Below are 24,797 nucleotides of genomic sequence, written 5' to 3' on the forward strand. Positions count from 1 at the left end.
TCTTTAAGCTTTAAGTTTCCATATCTGTAAAGACTGTAGGCAAAAGGAGAATGGATCCCCAGGAAGTGAAAGGTCAGTGTGTTTAGAATACAAAATGTGGTTCAGAAGGCATTTGGCCCTTAGATCATGGTGAGAATTTCAGCTTTTACCCCAAGAACAATGGAAACCCAAGAAAGGATTTTCAGTAGGAAGATGCCATGCCAAAAGTAGAATTTGTCCTCCAGGACAAGAGAAATTAGTAATTACTATCACATTAGTCTAAGATCTTGGAGGATATTACATAAAAATAGTAACTAATCTTCAGGACGTCCCATGTTCCATTTTCTAAGTAGCCGAGAAGGACATTAAATCTTGCTTATTGGTGTTATTAGTTTCTTTATATCCTATTGACATCTTAAGATTCTAGAGATGTGTAAGTGTCAGGAACTGAGACTCAACTACAAAAAAAAATTTATTACATGTGAAAGTCAAACAGGTGCATCTATTTAAATATTCTTTACATATTTATAGATAAAGACAAATAACTTACCAAAAGTTACAAGTTTAAAGAATAGTACCATTTTGAAACAGCCAATATAGTACATGAAAATACTTCATTTTATCCACATTAGAGAATATTATCTCCAAAAAAAAGGTAAATTGTATTTTCTTGTGAAAAATATAAAAATCTTTCAGAGATGTCTGCCAAGACTGTTTGGGAACAGTTCATCTTTCTAAATCAAGTTTAATGCCTTTATTTTTTTCCCCCAAATGGCTTTAAAAACCACCTGTGCTTCCCTCTGGGTTTGGGGGAACTCTAAATCTTCACTTTCAGTGCATTAGCATAAACAAAAACAGATCAAAGTGACGGTTTCGGGTTGCTTTTCCTCAGACTGAGCGAAGAACTTTCTCTTTGGCTGGGTGAAAGACCATCGTGTACTGTGACGTCCAATCTACTGCGCAAGGCTTCACCAGGCCAAAGCAGCCACAGTGAAAGAAATCTGCCAGGTTCTGTGCGAATCCAAGGCTGCCAAGAAAGAAGAGAACAGGTGTTACTCGCAGCTCCTGATGAACACTCGTTCAAACCAAGAACATTCGCTGAGGCTCTGTCCTCTGCAGTGTCCTCTGAAGTGCCTGCAGGAATCCACAGCTGAAATCAATCAGAGTGTTCCGGGCTTATCAGACCTCAAAACTGAAGCCTTGTTCCATGTTTGGACCTGACTCCTTATTCTGAGGGCCTTGGCTTCTGCCCAGCAACTGAACTGGGCTCTCTTCACCACTTCATTCTGGGTCCTCCCACTCACTGGAATGGTCACTGCCATCAACTAGTTTCTTCCTCTTGATTCTCACTGCCAAAGTTGGGGCTCTGACTGGCTGAGAGGGCACATAGCAGGGCTGGCATTGTGGAGCAATGGGCTATGCTGCTGGTCTGCCATGCCAGCATCCCTTACTGGGGTACTGATTCGAGTCCAGATGTTCTGCTTCCAATCCATTTCCATTTTAATGCACCTGGGAAGGCAGCAGAAGACAGTCCAAGTGCTTGGGCCCTTGTCACCCATGTGTTCCCACATCCCCTGGATGGAGTTCCTGGCCCCTGGGTTCAGCCTGGTCTAGCCTTGCTGTTGCAGCCATCTGGGGAGCGAATCAGCAGTTGACAGATCCCTCTCTATATATATCTCCCTGTCTCTAACTCTGCCTTTCAAATAAAATAAATAAATCTTTAATTTTAAATAAAGGCCACATAGGCCAGACCGTTGTAATGTTCCCTTCACCCCACCCCACCCCCCACTTCTAAATAGTTCTCTAAACGAATGTTCCTGCCTCAATTCCTTCCATTCTTCTTATATACTGGACAGTCTAGTTCTAAAAAAAAAAAAAACTGACACATTCACAGCTTCTCACTTCCCAATCAAAGCCCTTTGTCTGCCCAGCAGCTCAAAACCAAATTTATCTTTGCACTCAAGGCCCTGCACAATAAGCCCCTCAGGTTTTAGTGTCACAAACTCATTTTTACAAACCACGTGGCCCCAGCCACTCTGGAGCTATTTTCCCATGATCATACCTGTGGGTGCCTGGAACCCACACTGCGCCACCCTCAGCTCAGGTAACCCCCTTAAGCTTTCCAGTCCTACCAGTTCTTGAGGCCCAGTCGATGCTTGCATTCCCACTGGAGCCTTCCCCACTGCAACTGCCTTCTGCCTCGTCTGTTCTCCCTCAACCTCCTGGCGTGCTGTTCTCTACTCCTGTTTCTAGGAGCGCTTATTTCTGTGCTTATGCCCTTTTACCAGATCCCCTCGATGAATGAAAACACGGCTGTGCAGAAGGACAACTGCGCTGCTGTCTGCATGACTACGCTCTGCATGAGCACGACTGTGCTGTCAGCGAAGGAGCAGCCCTCCTCAGGAATCAGCTAGCAGGAGGGCTGGCCACGGGAGCTGACAGGGAGGCAGTGGGGAGACATGCTGGGAACTGCAAGGCCCGGCTGGAGCAGGTTACGAGTAACAGCAACGTAAGAGGACAGAGCAGTCCCACGTTTGGCCTGCGCAGGGTTCTGGAAGCTAGATGCTATGCGGCTCCGAGGCTCTGCCTCTGTTTCCTCGAGCTCACACTGCCACTGCTCAGCACACACACGCCTTCCCTTGGCTCTGTCCCTCCACTTAAGGCTCCTCCTCCGGGCGCTGGGCGTGCCCTTCCTCCTGTCTTCACTGTTGCCCAGCCACACCTCACAAGGCTCAGCTACCAATCCCACCTCTGTCACGGGCTTCCATACTTCAGTGCAGTAATACTTATTCCTCTGGTTAAACCCTGAGCATGGGACCTTATTTTCACTTTCAGTCTGAAATAATCATCAGAAGCTTTACACCACTCCCCGACGCTCTAGTCATCTCTGCCCAATGAAGTCAACTTTTCTCCACTCTGAACACACACTGCAGTCACAGCTCAGCCTCTGACTTCCTTGTCTACCAGCCTAACAGTTTCATCTGGTACCAAGAGAAGGCTTTAAAATAGACTGCTCGTGAGATAGGCAGTGAGTGCTCAAATCCCTCGAGGGCCCCGGGTCACCTCTGCGGCACTCCCAGCCTCCGGGACCCTGAGAGAGGTGGCAGGGAGATAAGCTTCAAAGCCTGATCGTTCAGAACACAAGGTGACGGCCTTCCTCCAAACACTCACTGTCAACTCAGGACAGGTTTTACACAACCAATTCTCTGGGTGGAACTTATCACAAACCTGAAAAAACTAGCTTCTCCTTGCCACAGGTGGGCACATTAAACAGAGAGCTGAGAGAAGTGCTGGTGACAGAAAGCCAGGCTGGAAATCCTGGCAAAGCACACAACCTAACGCTTCCTCCCGAGAGCCCTGTGGCTGACTTTCTCAGCCACATGCTCAGTTATCTCACGTTGACTCCAAGCCAGTAACACAAAACCTTGTGACCATGTGGTTTGAGTGGAGAGATTCGCTATGTTGGCAAAACTTCACAGTCACTTACTATTCGTGCTAAATCCAACAGACTGAAGCCCAAATTCTTACCACCTTGGAGCTCATGATCTTATAACCCACCCCTGTCACTGAGGCTTAAGGGAAGAAGGGTTCCATTCCAACAGAGCCCAACAGAACCCAACAAAACACGGTGGCCATTGGCAGCGGGATTAGGTCAGGAAACCTAGTGGCTTCCACTGTGCTTAGTGGCTAGAATAGAGCTCCTTACTTGTATGGCGTCTTCCTGAGGGACAAGGGCTGTTTCATATGCCTGCTTTGCTTTAGCAGGCTGATTCTCTCATGGGAAGTCAGGCCCAGGAAAGCAATCTGAAAAGGAAGATAGGAAAGTACATGAAAAATACCACATCGTGGCTAGTCACCCTCAGCAGTATCATCACAAAACACTGGCACACTCTCAGCACTTCCCAGAGATGGTATCCCTAGTCTTCTAACCAAGGGTCATGGTGAGGGTTAAGAGTCAGCAGCTTTAAAATATACAGGGCACTTTAGAAAGTTCATGGAGAAATGGAATTAAAACCTAAGTTTATCTTGGTGTAAAACATTTTGAAATTCATGCATAATTTTAAAATAATAAGTGTTTCCATGAACTTTTTGAAAACCACTCATATTAATCTATAAACAGGATTTTTTTTTCCTTTCCTATTATTTGATTTTTATTATCATCCAGGAAAGTGCTGTGCATTGACTCAGAGTTGTGAAATAACTGCTTTATTCAAGCTACAGGCTTATGGCCACATTTAGATTAATAACAAACTCTAGATGAATAAAAGAATCTAGTCAGAATCAGTACAATTATCTCAACTTGTGAGTTCTTAGTATCTCTTTGAAAATGACCAAAGGAAAAAAGTTAACAACCTAGAGTGCAGACCATGTACATCCATAAATATGGGGAAAGAGTAAGATTGAGGGTGACATTAAAACTCCCAATCATTAAAATCCTCATCAAGTTCCGCTTCCATTAAACAGAGCTCATCTTACCATCTACATCATATTGTTTTAAGGATTTGAGATAACACATTTAACTATTTAGTGAAGAGGTAACTGATTTCAAGCCACGCAGCTGTGTCAGCTGTGGCTGACACCTTGGTTAGTGTGGGAATAGCACCCACGGTCATCACTGGCGGTCTACAGTCTCAGTGGGACTTGCTACAGTTAAAACCATATATAACCAGAGCATCCAGGATTTGAGAGCTTTCAAAAAGGTGGATGTTTTTGTTCATTAAGAAAACAATTGTGGGACCAGTGCTGTGGTGTAGCAGGTAAAGCCGCCACCTGCAGTGTTGGCAACCCATCAGGAACCAGTCTGAGTCCAAGCTACTCCACTTCCAATCCAGCTCCCTGCTTTGGCCTGGGAAAGCAGCAGAAGATGGCCCAAGTCCTTGGGACCCTGCACCCATGTGGGAGGCCCAGAAGGGGCTCCAGGCTCCTGGCTTTGGATCCACCCAGCTCTGGCCGTTGCAGCAACTAGCGGATGAAAGACCTCTCTCTCTCTCTCTCTCTCTGCCTCTCTGTAACTCTGCCTTTCAAATAAATAAATAAATCTTAAAAAAGAAAGAAAGAAGACAATTGCTCTGAGTTCTTGTTTTTGAATACTGTGTGAAACAGTCCATTTTTATGCCTTTGAAAGTACAGACACATATATATCAACCTTTCTTTTCACACTTTAAAGATATTATAGTCTCCTATACTTTTTACTTGTTCCGAAAGTGTAGAAAAGAGAGAGAATTAGAACTGATGCTTGAAATCTTAGGTTCTCCCTCTAACTGCACCTCTTACTGGGTCTATGACCATCAACTAAGCACTTGACATCTATTAGTTTTAGCTTCTCCTCATAAACAGATAAAATGTTGTGGCACTGTCTACACCTTACATGCTTGTGAGGAAATAGATGGGGAAGCGCTTTGGAAAATGTAAACCATATATAATTATGTATTAGGTATAATAAATGATAGTGATTAATGTCAATTAGTCACTGATGCTAATATCCATTCTCACTGCCCGAGTCTGTTGATGTCACAGGGGTGAGATTGAGATGAACGTTCAGAAAGCTCAGTTCAGTCAGTATTACTAATTAAATGCCCTTTCTTAGCATTTTTTTCTTTTATTTTCCTTCTTATTATTCTGAAAGTAACTGGATCAGACTGATCACTGCTGCCTATTCTTTTTTTTTTAAAGTAATATATGCTTTTATTTTTCTTTTTCAAAGATTTATTTTATTTATTTGAAAGACAGAGTTACAGAGAGAGGTAGAAACAGAGAGAGAGGTCTTCCATCCACTGGTTCACTCCCCAAATGCTGCAACGGCTGGAGCTGTGCCGATCCAAAGCCAGGAGCCAGGAGCTTCTTCCGGGTCTCCCATGCGGGTGCAGGGCCCAAGGAGTTGGGCCACCTTCCACTGCTATCCCAGGCCATAGCAGAGAGCTGGATCGGAAGAGGAGCAGCTGGGACTAGAACCAGCGCACATATGGGATGCCGGCGCTTCAGGCCAGGGCTTTAACCTGCTGTGCCAGAGCGCCAGCCCCCTGCTGCCTATTCTAAGTGGGCAGGCCACAGCAACAATGAGAATTAGGTTAGGCCATAGGGGAAGGAAGGAGGTGGGGAAGGGACAGAAGCTTCACAGACCGCTGAAGGTGACTGTCGTCCTGGGGGTTCAACTTTCTAATGGCCATGACCTTCTCTGAAAATGCAATTACCATGTCCACTGGTTAGTGATATATCTTTCACTTCTTCCCACTCCTAAACCAAGGGAAAATAATCATCTTATATTTGCATGATGCTGTACACTTCACAGCATACTTTCACACACTCTATAATTTAATTGTATGACGGGAAAAGCCCTTGAATGAGACTGTCAGAAGACCCAAGTTTCCAGTTCTGATTCTGCCACTCACTGGGTGAACTTGAACAATTCTTCTCCCTAGACCTCCATCTGTAAAACAGAGGTCCTGTTAGATAACTCTTTGGTCCAGCTCCAACAATTTATTAATCTAACTGCTGAACCACGCTGTGACAGTACACCAACAAGGAAACTCAAATTCAGGGGTGGTCAAATTACATGCCTCTACCTGTAGCAAAAGTGAAAGAGGCAGAACTAGAATTGAAGTCATTTTTTTTTTCTTCAATTTGTATCTTTCTACCTCACTACAGCTAAATGGAAGTTTCACTTAAAGGCATTATAAGAAGAGATATAAATACCTGAAAGAGCTGATTTATTAATAAAAATGTTGACCATGAGAAATGGAAAGTTGCTAGCAGGAAGATATACACAACCCAAGGAGAACAGGCCACAATCTGACTGAGGTAGGTCCATAGTCCATCTTCTCTGAATGTTGTGGCACAATGATTTGACCAATCTGTGAATTAAAAAGAGAGGAACCTATTATTAAAATGGCAATAAATTAGTGACCATTTTCCAAATAGATCCAATCACTGCAGTTCTATCTGGGGAGAACAGAAGGTGAGACGTGATGGCACAGATCAGCCTTCAGCTGAGGAAATTTATTCAGCATATACTACCTCAACTACCAAAGACAAAGATATGGTACCTTGATATTGACAACAACTATGATAATACCCTATCAGCAACTGACAGTGAAGGAATAAAAGAGAAAAATGTTATAAAACCATCATTAAAATCAGTATCTTCAGCATAAAATGCCCTAGCCAAAATTGTTCAAGGACTTGACAACTGTGAGTGAGTATATTTAATAAAATATTTTTCCTAGAAAATTCTCTATAGTGTCCATGTTATAACAAGTTAGGGTTCTATTACAGGACTGAATATGTTATTTAAAGGCTCAAATGAACAGGTCATTGCTGTGCTCATAAAATATCCTGTAAGTACCAAGATACCATCAGAATACAACCTAACATAGCACGCAGGGCTGGGCATGGGTGCTTCTGTACTGGCACCAAAACTAATCCCGTAGAGGAAAAAAGGCCAGGTGAAGGGACTCTACATAAAGATATGCCCAAGAGGCCGGCGCCGCGGCTCACTAGGCTAATCCTCCGCCTAGCGGCGCCGGCACACCGGGTTCTAGTCCCGGTTGGGGGCGCCGGATTCTGTCCCGGTTGCCCCTCTTCCAGGCCAGCCCTCTGCTGTGGCCAGGGAGTGCAGTGGAGGATGGCCCAGGTGCTTGGGCCCTGCACCCCATGGGAGACCAGGAAAAGCACCTGGCTCCTGGCTCCTGCCATCGGATCAGTGCGGTGCGCCGGTCGCAGCGCACCGGCCGCGGCGGCCATTGGAGGGTGAACCAACGGCAAAGGAAGACCTTTCTCTCTCTCTCTCTCTCTCACTGTCCACTCTGCCTGTCAAAAAAAAAAAAAAAAAAAAAAAAAGATATGCCCAAGATAAGCACACAGAGCAAGATTCAGACAGTCGTGGCTCAATTTCTCCTTCAGGAACTTTTTTTTTTGACAGGCAGAGTGGACAGTGAGAAAGAGACAGAGAGAAAGGTCTTCCTTTGCCATTGGTTCACCCTCCAATGGCCGCCGCGGCCGGCACGCCGCACTGATCTGAAGCCAGGAGCCAGGTGCTTATCCTGGTCTCCCATGGGGTGCAGGGCCCAAGCACTTGGACCATCCTCCACTGCACTCCCGGGCCATAGCAGAGGGCTGGCCTGGAAGAGGGGCAACCGGGACAGAATCCGGTGCCCCGACCAGGACTAGAATCCGGTGTGCTGGCGCCACAGGCGGAGGATTAGCCTATTGAGCCACAGCGCCGGCCTCCTTCAGGAACTTTTACGAGCCAAATAAAAGAGAGGTCTTCACTCCTGCCTCATTATATTGACCCTCTAACCCATGCATCCCAGAGCAGAAGGAGGGAGAAACACAAGTAGGAAGCAATAGAAACAAGGGACCAGACCTTCAAGTTATGTAAATCCAACGACTTTTGCAGGTACCATGACTGTGCAGAAAGGGTGAAGTATACTTGAAATGAGAATCCTGTAGATTTGCACCATGAAGTTTCATAAAGGCTTCTGAGAGTTTGAGAAGCAGTTTTAGACATTCCCCTCAGAAGCACAGAAGAGCTCCAGGACATGAGGAAAATGAGTTGATGACTTTACTATCAGCTGTCTGTCCCTTTTAGTACTAAAAATCTACTCTTTTTCTTTTCTGAGTCTCATTTGATTTCCAACCATTTTTCATGAATATATGCCAGAGGCACTCTAAGAACAATCATCTCAGAGTAACAATCCAGGGAACAAGTTAAGGGAAATTATATTTTCTTTAGAGCCTCCCATTAGGACAGCAAAGAAAGATGCATCCTATGCACCTGATATATTTATATATATTTATATATACATATATGTGTATATATAAAATTTCCCATAGCAGGTGGAGAAAATAGCAGTTGAGCAGGAAACAATATCTACTTTCTTTTAGCTTATGGGTTTCCCCTACTTTCTTTTGGGAATTTTTTCAATAACACAGCATGACCTTCCACTCAAGTACTGACTTTAGATTTAATATCACAGATATGGCTAAAAGTGGTCATGCACATTGTCTTGTACACAATATAACACTCTGATCTGGGCTAACATATTCTTATCAGGTAGTCAATGGCTAATGAAAGGGAATTCATATTGTCCCAAATCAATTGTTTTCATCTTTAGATAGCTCTGATGGTTACAAAGTTCTTCCTTTTACTGACCTAAAATATTTCTCCCTATAACTAATAGGACACTGACCCTGAGTCATGCCTGTGGCAGGAATGGAGGCTGTACAGAGAGGCAGAAGTAGCTGCTACTGGGCCACATGAAGAGGCGGGGTACACAGCAGTAATAACAGCACTAATGGTAAATAAAGGAGACAGAATAATAGTGAGCCCTCATTAGAGAAAGGGGGCACAACCTCATGTTTCCTGTTGGTGAAAAAAGGACAAATGATACCATGCCCTCATTCAGTATAAAGAATTACTTCTATTGTTAGAATATAAATGGAAGAAAAGTAACAAAATATGCTCAACTAGTCTACACAGATGTAAGTCAATGCAAGGTCTCTAAGAAACAAAACACAATGAGAAAACTGGTCCAGAGCCAGAGGAAAAAGACAAAGAGAATGGAAGAACCAATGTGTGTCATAAAGAAAAAATTACCTTGGAAAGACTAAATGTGATGGAAAACCGCTTTTGTCCTTATCAATACAGTCTTATGCTGGACACAGACAGCAAACAAAGGTGACTATTTTTAGTGAGCAGTGAGAAGACTGGAGACAAGAGTGGTGGAAAATCTGGCTCCTTTCCCCTAGGACCAATTCCAAGAAAAAAGTTGGCCCATGGGCCAACTCTGACAGGTTTTCCAAGAATATGTGTTATTGTTAGGCCTTAAAAAGGCAGCTCTCTCAACAGAAAGAAGCACCGTCAAAAAAATCTTTTATTTCTTATACCACAAGACATACTCATGGAATTTGAAAATTCCAATGCTCAGAGTTACTGGTGGCCTCTGACGAGAACTGAGCTCAGGGATCATAATCTTGTATTAGACTGATTTGTTCTGATAACAGATTTAGCTAAAAAAGCAGTCCCCAGTTCTCAGACATACCCAAGGGGTCAGGTGGGAAAAGGTCTGGCAAGGTAACTGAGGCCTCACCGTGCCCAAGGCAGTTCAAGAAACCCATTCTACACAGGAGCTAATAAACGATCTTTAAATATGAAACCCAAAATAAAACAAAACTGTTTATAGGAAGGGAAACTGAGAGGTTGGAGGACAAGCAAAGAAAGAAAATATTTTCCAACAACTAAAGAGAGAGAGGCAGCGAGCAAGCAAGCGAGCAGGCATATGCTCCCCCATGCACTTGTTCTCTCTCCACATGCAATGGTCAAGGGCTAGGCCTGGCTGAAATCAGGAGTCCAGGAACTCAATCTAGCTCTCCCACAGGGGTGGCAGGGATCCAAGTACTGGAGACATTACCTGCTGCCTCCCACGGTGCACATTAGCAGGTAGCTGGAGTCAGGAGCTAGAACTGGGTATTGAGCCCAGTTCTGATGTGGGGTGCAGGTGTCTCAAGTGGTAGCTCAACCACTAGACTAAATATACTATCCTTAAACAAAATTTAAGCTAAGGAAAGTCGGGATCAGGGGGAGAGAAAGAGACAGAGACAGATAGACAAACATTGGTGGGGCTGTTTAAAGAAAAAAAAAGTAGGAAAAAAGACTTTTCTAAGCAGGTTAGAAGTGACTTAGAGCCAAAGCCATCCACATAAATAAACAACAAGCAGTTATAGTCCATATAAAGAAAGAAATTACAAATACTATAAGCTTTTCCAATTAGGGAACTTTCTTCAAGGTCTGAAAAGTATAATCACACAATTCTTTTTTTTTTTTTCTTTTATTTAACAGGTAGAGCTATAGACAGTGAGAATGAGAGTGAGAGTGAGAGAGAGAGAGAGAGAGAGACGCACAAAGGTCTTCCTTCCGTTGGCTCACTCCCCAAATGGCTGCTATGGCCGGCACTGCGCTGATCCGAAGCCAGGAGCCAGGTGCTTCCTCCTGATCTCCCATATGGGTGCAGGGGCCCAAGCACCTGGGCCATCTTCCACTGCCCTCCCGGGCCACAGCAGAAAGCTGGCCTGGAAGAGGAGCAACTGGGACTAGAACCCGGCACCCATATGGGATGCCGGCGCCACAATTCTTAATAGCTAAACAAAATTCTTCATATTTCAGTTTAAACCCTCATTCTCAGACCATCACCTTGGAACAGCCGTCTGTCATTTCTAGTATGAGACGGCCCAGATGAGTTTTTTTTTTTTTTTTAAAAAGATTTATTTATTTATCTGAAAGGCAGAGTTACAGAGAAGCAGAAGCAGAGAGAGAGAGAGAGGCAGGTGTTCTGTCCGCTGGTTCACTCCCCAAGTAGCCACAACGGCAGGAGCTGCACTGATCCAAAGCCAGGAGCAAGGAGCTTCCTCCATGTCTCTCACGGTGGGTGCAGGGGCCCAAACACTTGGGCTATTTTCTACTGCTTTCCCAGGCCATAACAGACAGTGGTATCGGAAGTGGAGTAGCTAGGACTCAAACTGGCGCCCATATGGGACAACGGCACTCCAGGCGGCAGCTTTACCCACTACACCACAACGCCAGCCCCCCAGACAATCTAAACAGCTACTGAAAGTGACTTCTTTTCCCAAAACTAATTTCCAGCCTTTCAGTTGTTGCAGTTTAACCATCAGCTCTGGTTCTACCTGATAGTAAATCAAATTGCGAGTGCTTTCAGGGCTTTGATCCTTAATTTCCTGTGACCACTGTATCCGCAACCTCTCTACCACCCACTCCCCTTTTCCCTACTTATCATCTACTTTGTTCTTGAGCAGTTGACTTTTCCTCCTCGCCGGGAGACTCTGCACTTGCCTGAAGTGAATTTGTTTTGAACTGCTTCTCAGATTTCTCAAGGTTCTCTTCCCAAGAGCTGAGAACTAACCTCCTGGAGCGTTTCCTGCAGCTTCCTGAGGCTAGGGGCGCCTTAAAGGCAGCTACTTCATTTTCATTAGGGGTTCGGTTTATAGTCACCCAGCCAGAATGGGATAGATAGGTAGAGGGGTGTGGGTACATGAGTTTATAGTAATAAAATGTATACTTACAGATGAAAGATCCATATATGATCCAGTCACATACCATGGAAAGGAAAAACAAGAAGAATATGTAATAGTGATGGTTGCCAAAACCTAAAAAAAAAAAAAAGAGAGAGAAAAAAGACTTTGTTTTCTCATGATGGTTTTCCACATAAGACCTTCCACATAAGACCACCATGCTATCAAAAGCCTTCACCAAAGTAAACCAGAAATGAGGTTGTTGCTTTGCTTTTAAAGGCCATGATACCCAAACCAAACAGTTCCATATGTCAGGCAATTGCCCATGTTAACTGAAGTAATACTGATTCATTACTTACCCAAACGCAGGCATTTTTTTTGTAATAGGCCAAATTTAACTAAGCAAACATAGCTCTAGATTGCCATACTCTGTTGGAGGGAAGCAGCAGGCAAGATTCTAGGCAAATTATACCATGCTTCCTTCTTACCTCCATGTAACACATTTATATAAGTACAACCTCTGAACATCACTTTCTGAGGAAGGGACAGAAAAACAAACCCACGTAGCAGGAAATACACACATGGCACAAGACTGGACATAACAAAGAAGGGCGACTGGCAGCCTGGAGAAGGCACGCAGAAGCAAAGGAAGGATGAAAGCGCCAGGGGACCAAGTCGCTCTGGTGCACCTGTTGCCCCCTTGAAGCAAGATGGGAGTGTTTCCACTAAAGACACGAATGCTCCTTGGGACTGATCTTGGTGCCTCCTTCTCTGGGGTCAGTAAAGCCCCGCAGAAGAAGCCACAGCCACTGGAGCCAGGAGACCTGAGTTTGCCGGTCACTAGTCATGTCACTCTAGGTTAACTGGCCTAATTTCTCTGACCCACCATTCTCACTTGTAGCATGGAGATAAAACCTCTTGTATTTCACAGGATGATGCAAGTAAAAACACTGTGTTAAATACAGTGCGATAAAAATGGAAAGGCTTACTGCTATCATTTTCCTACTGCCAATCAGTGCTTTCTGGCACAATGTCAATCACGTAACTTTTATGCTGGGATGGAGTCCATAAATCTTAGGTCTCCCAGAATCATCAAGTCACCTATTCTCTAGGAACAGGAGAGAATATCAAAATGCACCAAGGAAACCTGAGTGGGTGGAGGCAGCCTGCAGGTCACCGTGATTACAAAAGCATATCCTCTCGTGAAGACCCGTAACCGCAGGCCCTCAAAAAAGACCCCCGGCTCTACTGTGATGGCCAGGAGGAAACCCAGTGCTGCACATCAGGAAAAGGAATATTCCTGCTGTAAAGGCAATCCCTCCATTTCTGACATCTCTGGTTCTAGTTCCTGTGTGAGCCTTGAGGGAGGCAAGTGGGAAGAGCATGTCATTTGGAGTGGAAGACATACTACTAAAGCAACCTCAAGCAAATAATTTTACCTCCTATACTGTTTCAGCACTAAAATGGAGATAATACCAACCTCACAGATGTGTTCTGATGATCAAATTAGATACCGGATGTGAAAGTGTTTTAAAAACTCTAAAGTACTGTATAAGTGATAACTGTCCCTGTCAACTTCAACAACCAGTTTTCCAAAAGTCTTACACTAGAGACCGTCTCAGAGAAGGAAGAGCTGTAAACGGAGCCCTTGGATGACCTTCCACTTTCTCTGAGTTGCACACATAGCTAAACACGCTTACCTTCCCTGTCATAATTGAAAAGTCTCTCACCTATGCATCGGCCAGTCCACAGGCAGTGTTGATCGTATCGAGCCACACAGGAGTTGCACACATGGCAGTGGAGTGACCTTAATGGCTTCCTTATCTAAATGGGCAATTAAGAGAAGCCTATGTAAAAACCAGTGTCTCAAATTACATGCAAAATTTTAATCCTAGGTCATAATGACATTGGCGCAAACAACCCTAAATAGACCATCAATTCACCTAGAAGCTCTAGAATGCCTTATTAATATTTATTTCCAGATGTCTACTCTGATTAGATCATTAAAGGAGATCTGAATTCCAGAGCAGAGCCACAATGGCTAAGGGGAAATGAGGCAGGATGGTTAAGAAGAATGAGTGAAAGAAAGAGGAACCTGAGTTGTATTTATGGCTCTGCCAGTCATCTAGGGGAATTCCCTTCCTCCCTCTAAGGCTTTAATTTCTCAACTGCAAAACAAGTGGTTTCACTGAGTGGTTTCCTGGGTCACTACGAGTCTCTGACTTGAAGTCAGTTCTAACTGCTTCAAGACAGAGCAAAGCAAACAGAGAACACTGTCGGTAACACACAAAGATATTTAACCATAAGCAACTTCAGAAGATTATAAATAGTATTGTCCCATATATTCAAGGCAGAAAATATTGCTCCAACAGTAATGCAAAATTAGAACTGAGTAAAAACAAAATTGTATGAATACACATCATGAAGGTTTGACACATGCTTACACAAACCATATCACCAAGAATTTGGCTTTACCACGGGAGAATATATAGAAAAGACTCACAAGGCAGGATGTACAAAACGTTCTGAAGTCCAGACAGCCAGTTTCTGCAAGGGTGATGATATTCTGAAAGACATCAAGCTTGACTTTATTATTGTATTTTATTAGAGATTATATTATGCATGGCTATTTCTCACAGCTCTTGTTCCAAACTCAAGTAACTAAGAAAGCAATTTGGAATATCTGCCACTGAGTCATTCTGTACCAGAAATAATGTGACTCTGCGAGGCTGCATTTCAACCAATAACCAACAAATTAAACTGCATAAAAATCACTGGTGCCCCACCCCCATGAATGGCAAACACCTACCAGATATAATCTGCTAGAGAAAAATAAATACACACATATACACACCCAATAAAGGGAAATTAAAACCACCAGTATACATCAGAACCGAGGGCCACAAGCACCAGTGCCTGAGTCTTTTGGGAACACTGTCTTTGGGCAACAAAGACGACGATGACTGCCCCACCATCCACCACACACACACACACACACACACACTTCTGAAATTCATGAGCACTGGATTACGTGCCATATCATCTGGCAGATTCACATTTGAGAAAGAAAAGGGGCATCTCAATGAACAGGGAGGAAAATACCCCCTGGCTCTGGCTAGTTATACTCCAAGGGAGAAAACTTAAGCTAAGTGACCATTATATAAAAATGACCTTTTTTTTAAGACTGTACACTATAGGTGATCATGTCCATTAACAGAAATCACATTTTTTACACACACACACACACCAAAAAAGTCTAACAGTGGAGAGCTACCATTCTGCTGATTTAATCACTCCATGCTTGTGCCGTGCCCATTAGGTGCCAGGCATTGACAAAACCATTGTAGCTGTGACTTTCTGAATCTACATGCTCTCGTATTTTTAAATAGTGATATCAGTAACACTACAGAGAAAACTCACCACTTTCCTTTCTTCTTCAGAAGTCTTAGTGAAACCTGGATCAGTTGCCCAAGTCTTGTAGAAGAAGTAGAGAAAGGCTAAAATGCTGAAAATGAAAGTGAAATAGAAAGGAGAGCCTGCTAAATGTTAAAGCCCAGTTAAGGAATATATTTAGCTTCATTAAGAGGAGCATAATTATGATACAAACAGAATTTGTCACTGGTGCCTCAGAATCCCTGTATCCTCACTTCCCTAATAAACACACATCTCCACCCACAAAGCCAGCCCTATCCTATGCTGTAATCCTACAGGAATTGGCTCCTAGTTGGCTAATAATTAATACTTCCTCATTAGTTGAAACTCACATTAAATATTGATAGGAATAATTGCAATTTATGAGGAACATCCTGAAGACTGGAATGCAATCAAGATCCAAATAAATGTATCCCTTCTGGTATAATGGCTGCCTCCCCTGTGTACCTCTAGAAAAATATTCTCTGGTTATTCCTAACATCATTCAAAACAACAAACTCTTTGATACAAAGATTCCAACTAAAAATATTTCCTTATCTACCAGATAGATGCTTATTAAAATTTCCTACTGCAAATTTTAGTAACTAATCCTTGTAATTGTACTAGGATGAGTTAATTCAGAAACAAAAGAAACTACTCTCCCTGAAAAATGATTACACACCACATCCTATTTGGGAAGGGCAGACATTATGGACAGATTAAAATAAAAAGTGTTTTCAGGACAAACACCACTTGCTTTAAAATGTTTTCCAAGTTTTTAATGCTTTCAACTCTTTATATAAGAGTAAATTTGTTTGCCAGAGAAGGGAAAGTGAATGTGCAGTCGTATGTCAATGAAGTAGTAGCCACCAATCGTCCTTGCCCAGTTTACATCATTACTGACAGAGGATTCACCCTCCAAGGTGATGCCAAGAGATCCTTGCTAAGCTTTGGAGTGGAAACGGTGGCCAGAAAACAGGCTCTCAACCATGGCTACTGAAACGTGCCCATGGACCTGCAGCAATGGCTTCCCCTGGGAGCCTGTCAGAAAAGCAGAACTCCAGGCTCCACCCCAGGTCTACAGAACAAGACTGTATTTTAACAAGATCCCTAGTGACTTCACATGCACGTTAATGTTTGAAAAGTGGCGCTTTAATCCACAAAGACCAGCACAGCCACATCCGGTCCAGACAGGTAGGAACAAATCCTGCTGTTTGGCTTATCAGCAAGAGGACCAAACTTTAAGAATGATAGGGTCCAAAGAACCGTGAAATCGAGCTTTAACAAATGAAGCTTACTTAGAACAGATTAAGATGAACACCATTAAAGGGGGCATAGGGCAAGAACTCTTGTTCTTGCATCCTGCTTTTGCTACAGTTCTGATCACCACACATCTTCTCAAAAATGCATTCAGCTGAATCAAAAATGGCCCTGAATACTGAGCTGACAATTTTGGGTTCCTATTCTGAGTAACTTATAGAATATCTCAAGAGAATCACTGGATTCTCATCTGTCCAAGGAAAATGAGCAGCATTCTATTCCCTCACATGCTTTGCTTAGGTGGTTCACTGAACTCAAATGCTCTCTACTTCCTCTCATTTACTTCTAAAACCACACTTTGGGGCCGGCGTCGTGGCTCAATAGGCTAATCCTCCACCTTGCAGCACCGGCACACTGAGTTCTAGTCCTGGTCGGGGCGCCGGATTCTGTCCCGGTTGCCCCTCTTCCAGGCCAGCTCTCTGCTCTGGCCAGGGAGTGCAGTGGAGGATGGCCCAAGTCCTTGGGCCCTGCACCCGCATGGGAGATCAGGAGAAGCACCTGGCTCCTGGCTTCGGATCAGCGCGATGCGCCGGCCGCAGCACCCCGGCCGCGGCGGCCATTGGAGGGTGAACCAATGGCAAAAAGGAATCCTTTCTCTCTGTCTCTCTCACTGTCCACTCTGCCTGTCAAAAACAATAACAACAACAACAAACCTCACTTTGGGATGTCCAGGTCCCAACTGCCTATAAGACTTAACCTATCCTCTCCTTCCTCTTGTAAACATGTCTTTTCTGTCTCCCTAGAGAAAATAATTCTCACTTCCCAGAACCCAAGAATGTTTTTCTATGGCAGCTTGACCTTAGATTACTGCTATTTATAGACCCCCTGTAGGCTGGTGAGCCTTCTGCAGTTAGAGTCTCTAAATACAGAGCTAAAATCTTCCATTCTATAACTTCAATCAGTTGGTTTCCATTCACAGATCTTTGTGATTCACACTACAGCTCTCCTTAGAGCTCACTTGCATTAGCTTATTCCCTTATTCAATCAAAAAATTTGATAGAGTGTCTCTCTATACAGTGCATTGGCCTCCAAATGGTAGACTTCCAAACACTTCAGATCAGGAGGAAGTAATCACACTGGTCCTTACATTAGAGTTTTCTGGTCCTGTTCCTGTTAAAGGTCTTGTTTGTCATTATGTCTTTTAAAAGCAAAGAATTCAAAACAGAGCAAATACACTTCAGGTGTATACTGATCAGTGCAGAGGACAGTGAAGCTGCTGCTGTCCTCTGCCTGGACACTCAGATGCTCACAATACTATTTACAAGCATGTTGGCTTCCTTGACAACTGCATCTGTAGCCAATCAAAGTTCCTGGTTCGTTTTCACTTGAATGAAGTTATGTGACTTTGCATCATAACACGCACCTGTACAGCTGATTCTCTGAAACCAGGTACAGGACATTAAGTATATTTATTCCTCTTAAACTTAATTCACAAACATCACAAACATAACATGCACCACTTCTTTTCTTACTGTGAAATATTAGGTATTACTTATAGAATGCCAATTACGCAGGTGGGCCGTCACTTTACAGACATCAGAGTCATCCCTGAAGTCACCCTAGTTGGTAATGTTGTCCCAAATAATGGAAAAAACTGAGATTCAGTGAAATTAAATAATTTGCCCAATGGTACATAACTAGTAAGTAAAAGCTAACTCTAAATCATTCCATCTGATCCCAAAGATCACACTCGAAACAGTGCTCCAGTCCCTTTTCCTGTAACAGATTAGTGGCTATGGGAGCAAAAGCCCCCACTGAACGCAGACCTGGTGACCTGGGACAAAGCCCAGGTGTGAATGGGTGTGAATGGGTCTCTGGAGTGCAGCAGCTCAGTGCATCTGCAGAGCAGTCCCAGCAGAACTGAACGTTCAGCTGGAAGGATGGATCTGATGGTGAAGTATGCCACCTACTGACTGACCCACACGCTCTCTCCAGGAACAGCTTCACTCGGGGTCTAGATCCACTGGCTTTGTGTTGTCCCAGCGGGTGAAATATTTCACAGGGACAGTTTCAACATCTGAAGATTCTGCTTAGTTCTGGAAATCAGCTCTTCTGATGGAAAAGCATCTTCACAAATAACAAGCAGTTTCTAGTTAAGCTCAACTGAATATTAACATCTGCCACTGAGGTTTTTCACACAACAGTGAAGTTATATTTTTGTTAATTTTGATTCTGCAAACTTGAAATAATTCAATATAAAAACCTTGGCTCTGGCTCCTGACCTCCTTCCTGCTAAGGCACAACCTGGCAGGTGGCAGTGATGGGTCAAGTAATCAGGTTCCTGCCGCCTACATGGGACATCTGGACTGAGTTCCTGGCTCCCACCTTCAGTCTCCAGTCTGGAGCCATTGCAGGCAGTTGAGGAGCAAACCAGCAAATGGGAGCTCTTACCATCTGTTTTTCTTTGTCTATTTATCTTTCTCCCTCGTCTCTGCCTCTCAAATAAATAAATAAATGTTCAAGTTCATCAGAAAACATAATTTTAACAACTATTTTTACTCCTCTGCCACATGGGTTAATACACAAAGAACACCAGCTAGCCGTTCTCAGCATCAAGAATTTATGACCTTTGGGTCTTCTGCAAGTGGTTTTGGTATAAACTGGGCTGTTACCTGATGCACTTGTGGTTACTTACAAGTTAACGTATTTTTATACCTAATAATATCCAAGCCTTCTAAGTTGTACTACAACTAAGCTGTAGTAATAAGGCCAGTGCTTAAAAATCTGTCACCAGTCAGCAGCTCTGAGACAAAAGCTAGAGGAAGAAGACTCTTTGGGGCTGGCGCCATGGCTTACTTGGCTAATCCTCCGCCTGCGGCGCTGGCATCCCATATGGGCGCCGGGTTCTAGTCCCGGTTGCCGCTCTTCCAGTCCAGCTCTCTGCTGTGGCCTGGGAAGGCAGTGGAGGATGGCCCAGGTGATCGGGCACCTGCACCCACGTGGGAGACCAGGAGGAAGCACCTGGCTCCTGGCTTCAGATTGGCACAGCACCAGCCGTGGCGGCCATTTGGGGGATGAACCCATGAAAGGAAGACCTTTCTCTCTCTCTCTCTCTCACTAACTCTACCTGTCAAATAAGTAAGTAAAAAAAAAAAAAAAAGGACTCTTTGGAAAGCAGTCAAATGATCTCCACAGCATGATATGCCATTCATTTAAAAGAAACTGAAAAATACTAGAGGTATTAGAGATAGTACTCATGAAAGGAGCATTAAAGCAAAAACATACCGCAGTGGAAGCAGATGTATGCACTCTGAGAACTCACAGTCTATCTCAGTTCATACTTATTCTTATGCGAACAAAATTCCTGAGTTCAGTTTATGAACTCTCAAAAACCTTGTGTTCTTTATTTTCAGAAATGTCATCAACAGACTGAGAAGTAATAGAGGAGTTAAAGGAATATGTTTAAGGGTGCATTTCTATCTACCACATTTCTTTTTCCCTATTCTGTAAGCAAAGCAGGGCTACAACGGCTTTCCAGGGTCCCTGGAAGCGGGGAAGGGCATCCGGAAAGAGGTGGGAAGATTGAAAATGCCTCCCACCTAAGTTGAGTTACAAACAGACACAACCCAGGAAGTATCCACTCTCTCCACCCTCTCCACTTCCATTTACCTGGACTTGGCTGACTCAAATAGGACAATATGTTCCTGAACTCAACTTGATCCTTAAGTGACAAACCTACTCCTCAGATGAGTTTTGCTTTTCAATCATAGGCTTCGGTACATTAGGTCATATAAGATCAGTGATAGCGACCAGAATTGAAAAAAAAAAAAAAAAGACAGGAAACAAAACATGGTAAACATTAGGAGTATTATTTTTTAAAACTTTTGTTTCACATACATTTTGGGTGGCAAAGTAAATTTCTTTTTACTGTGGACTGATAATCACTGCCATTTCATTATTACTGAGGAAATCACCTTCTCCCTAAAGTATCTCCTATACCGGCCATCTTAGTGCCCAGAAGATGTATCAATCGACTGTAACTGCTGACCAAATGAAAAGGATCATTTGACCTTGAAGAAATCTCAAAGCAATCCAACAAATTACTATTGGCCCAAGTAAGACAACAATCCATTCTCCTGTTTCCCTCCTATGGGTAATACACTGGACACCTACAGTTGCCATAGTTCGCCCAGATTATTTCCAAAATCAAGCAATTTTCAACATTAAACATCTTCTACTAAAATCATTAAATGAATGCAAATGTCAGTCACAATGGCCAGGGCTGAGCTGAAACCAGGAGCCAGAAGTTTCTTCCAGGTCTCTCACCTGGGTGCAGGGGCCCAAGCACTTTGGCCATCCTCTGCTGCTTTCTCAGGTACATTAGGTCTTTTCCAATATTTAAATCCCAATAACAGCACTGCCATTTTTTAAAGGTAAAATGAAATATGAATCTAAATTTAAGCTTAAAGGATATCAGGAAAGAGTAAGATGAACCAAGTCATAAATATCCAAAAAATGGAACTTAGGAGAAAGACTGTTGGTAAGTATACAAGGTTCTTATATCCAACCAAAAACCTAAAAGAAAAAAAAAGATATTAGTAAAATAACATCTCAGAATGACTTATATTTTTTAGTTCTAAACTCTGCTAAATAATGATGATAATAACAACAGCAATAGCTTTCACTTACTGAATGTTTCATATACATCACTTTCAATGTGGCAACAGAGTTATGCACCATTATCCTGTTTTACGTGAGAACACTGAAGTACAATGACTCTAAAGAAGTAGACATTCTAGTCTAACTTTCACGTTATGTCATTCATGAAAACATTGTTTTTTAATATTTATTTGAAAGGCAGAGTTACAGAGAGAGAGAGAGAGAAAAAGAGATTTTCCATCCACTGGTTCACTCCCCAAATGGTCACAAAGGCCAGGGCTGTGCTGGGTTGAAACCAGGAGCCAGAAGCTTCTTCCAGGTCTCTCACCTGGGTGCAAGGGCCCAAGCACTTGGGCCATCCTCTGCTGCTTTCTCAGGTACATTTAGCAGGGATCTGGATAGGAACTGGAGCAGCAGGGAATTGAACCGGCAGTGATACAGGATGCCAGCACTGTACATGGTGATTTAATCTGCTATGCCACAACGCTGGCCCCCACAATAAATTATTTTCAATGAACTTTTGTATTTCTATTGAGACACATATTTGTTTTTTTGGCATATATTTCTAAATACTCTAAAATGCAAAAATGTAAAAACTTGGAGATTTACCCTCACATTTAACCAGCTTTCTTCCAGAGGTTAGCAATAAATTTGAAACACACAGACAAACACAACCTGAAGGACCTTCAACCGGCCTGCAACTAGTCAGAGAAGCAGACACTATAGGAGAAAGATACATACAGGCTGAAAACAACACTATTCCCACAACACTAACAATCCTGCTTGGGTAATAAGCAACTTGAAGCCCATATATGACTTAGTCAAAATGTTTAATACTTGTAGTTTCAAAACAAACAAAATCTGTCGCACACATCGAATACTCAATATTGTCACAGTATATATGAATATATCAAGTTTACCTGGATATATTTTAAAATTTACACCAGGAACAAACAGTGGTTGATTATGGGTGGGAAGGGTTTTTAAAAAGGTATCAGGATCATAACCATAATTAGGATAAAATCATATTTAGAAGAGCCAGTGACTCCAAACTTCAGGCACCCAACATGCTGCTAGAATAGGACAAATGGAGTTGCTGTAAACTCCAGGCTATGGCAAAAAAAAAAAAAAAAAAAGCATCTAACCCATCTAATGAGGTAGTGCAGAGAAACAACTAATCTGTAAGAGCCTGTTAGTACTACCTGTCTGCTGACAGGTATCCCGCCACAGCCTGGCTCAGTAAGGGAGTGCACCTGGAGCCTAACAGGAACAGAATTTTGCAGCTGTGTACCTCCAGGACACTGGGAGGAGGAGAGAAATAAAAGCAGTATAGACAACGCTGCCATTTGTCTTTGACTAATATTTGAATTATTCAAATGACTAACATTTGAATACATATGCCAAGCATAGTATTTGAAGCCCTCAACTCACTATCATCAAAAACAAAAGTTGTCATATGATTTTTCTCACAATATAGGTTTCAACTAAAACAAAAAACACAAAATACCAATTTTTCCTATATTAGGTGGGGGTATTGCATTCCCTTGCTTCTTCCCAAGGGGGAGAAAAATGAGGTGATGTGGTCTAAAATTTATTTAGAGACTGAGTCAATCCAATTATGGAAGATTAATGTACATCTCTAAATTACAAATTTTCTGTGTTAAGTATTTTTGTTTTGAAGTTTTACTTTACATTTAAATTCTAATTCATTATTGTCAATTATCCTGCTCTTGGCTGACCAAGCAATAGGATTCCTCTAATACTGTTTTCTCTTAATGACAAAAGCAGCGCCTGTTTATTGCTTTAGATGCTGGCAAGCAAAAGGGGGATCCGGGAATACCCATAATCACAGTCTACAGATAACAACACTTCATTTCCCTTTAAACCCTTTACTATGGGTCAGCATCATTACATTTTTCTTAGACTTGGGGAATGAAAATGTGTAATAGCAGAGACAAATTTCCTGCTTTTATGGCCTTATATTGCAGAAGAGAAATTCAGTGCTATGAATAAAATAAGACAGGGCAACACAGCAGAATCGGTCATGAACAGCCTCCCTAAGGAGGTGACATTTGAACTGGCCTGAATGACATCTTACAGCTATGCAGAGATAAGGTATCCGAGCACTTCAGACAACAGCCAAGGCGGCCCCAGGTAGGAATGAGTCTGGCTCCATGTGTTCCAGGGAGAGAACGACTGGAGGGCAGCGAGGGGGAAGAAGTGAGTTCAGCCAGGAGGGAATGAAACACATCATACATCATAGGCAAGAAGGCTGGATTTCACTCTGACAAAAGGGGGAAAATTTCTAGAGGCTTTTACAGAGGGAGATAAGACAGAAAATGATCTGCCTCTTAAAAAGACCACTGCGATTGCCAAGTGGGAAATGAACCCCATGGGGATAAGAGAAAAAAGGGGCAACCAGTTAGGAGGCTAGGTCTGAGTTGCCAGTTGTGGAGATGGAGAGCAGCAGAGCAGCTGCAGGCAGAGCAGGACGCCTGGGCAATGGGCTGGATGTGGGAACTGAGAGGGGAAGAAGCATGCATGATCCCGGTCTCACATGCACAGGAGGAGCCCGATGCCACCTTACTGAGGCAGCAAGAGGGACAGAAGAGACTGGGATGTGATACTCTGTGTGTCAGCCATTGTTCTAAGTGTTTACATGTACTAGCACAAGGCAAGCAGTATCACAATAATTATCCTCATTTTATACAACAACAAACTGAGGCAGAAAAGTAAAGCAACTGCTCGAAGTCAGAATGCTACGTGGTTAAAGCTTGACTCGAATCCAGGGACTTGACTCTGAACCATTAACTATATTTAAACACATATAAGTATTTCCCTGAAAAATGGAATCATACCACACTATTTTACAACTTACCACAATTTAATTAGGTTGTTTTAACTGAAAATCACAGAGAGCAAAAATAACTAGGCTTTTAAATTTTATTTAGAAAATGAAAAAAAAAATTTCTGAAAAACAGGCAAAAATACAGCAAGATATAAAATGGTTACAAAAATCTCCCTACTATTCATCAAAACAGTTCAAAAAGTGGCAGGGTATTTATTTTCCAACAATCGCCAATTCAGTCAAATTACAGGGTTGAACACTTTGCTTTCAGCCAAATCATAGGCTACTAGCACCCCCAAGGACACTGTTCTATGTTAAATAATATTTATAGCTCAATAAAAATCTGTGATTCCAGCTAATCAACAACAGAAATAAACAATTAAATTGGACATGCAATAAGCCTACTTGCAGAGACTAATATACACACCTCGGAAACAAAGATGTCAGAAAAAATAATGTCACTAGAAGACATCCTTTCAAAAGCCAAGAGTCTGAATTGTGGTCCAATATGTATCCAACAGCCCACATGGTAATCACAGACAGCAGCAGCAGCAGGAACAGCTATCAGGAGATTCAGAATTTTAGAACTTTAAGGGTGTCACTTTCTAAGTATCTA

At 42.8% G+C, this 24,797-nt stretch overlaps 1 protein-coding gene across 5 annotated transcripts in view; it reads right to left on the reverse strand.

Moving 5' to 3' along the window:
* Window positions 1–438: 438 nt before the first annotated feature.
* The window catches only part of ZDHHC13 (zDHHC palmitoyltransferase 13), a 56,985-nt gene continuing 32,626 nt past the window's right edge, over window positions 439–24,797 (reverse strand). For 2 of the 5 annotated variants that reach the window (XM_089310829.1, XM_089310833.1), the window contains 9 exons: window positions 24,609–24,742; window positions 21,147–21,249; window positions 15,424–15,546; window positions 14,507–14,569; window positions 13,734–13,827; window positions 12,055–12,138; window positions 6,673–6,830; window positions 3,686–3,783; window positions 439–1,006 (listed from right to left, as the gene is read on the reverse strand). In XM_089310829.1, the coding sequence (XP_089166955.1) occupies window positions 868–1,006; window positions 3,686–3,783; window positions 6,673–6,830; window positions 12,055–12,138; window positions 13,734–13,827; window positions 14,507–14,569; window positions 15,424–15,546; window positions 21,147–21,249; window positions 24,609–24,742 (996 nt within the window). In that variant the 3' untranslated portion in view covers window positions 439–867. Of the gene's footprint in view, window positions 1,007–3,685; window positions 3,784–6,672; window positions 6,831–12,054; window positions 12,139–13,733; window positions 13,828–14,506; window positions 14,570–15,423; window positions 15,547–21,146; window positions 21,250–23,316; window positions 23,530–24,608; window positions 24,743–24,797 lie in introns of those variants that run through there. The other 3 variants (XM_051851863.3, XM_089310837.1, XM_089310839.1) reach the window with 2 other exon arrangements.

The sequence above is a fragment of the Oryctolagus cuniculus genome, chromosome 1 (genome assembly GCF_051225735.1).
Source record: "Oryctolagus cuniculus isolate XC-2025 breed Fujian yellow rabbit chromosome 1, ASM5122573v1, whole genome shotgun sequence".
NCBI classification, from domain to species: Eukaryota; Metazoa; Chordata; class Mammalia; order Lagomorpha; family Leporidae; genus Oryctolagus; species Oryctolagus cuniculus.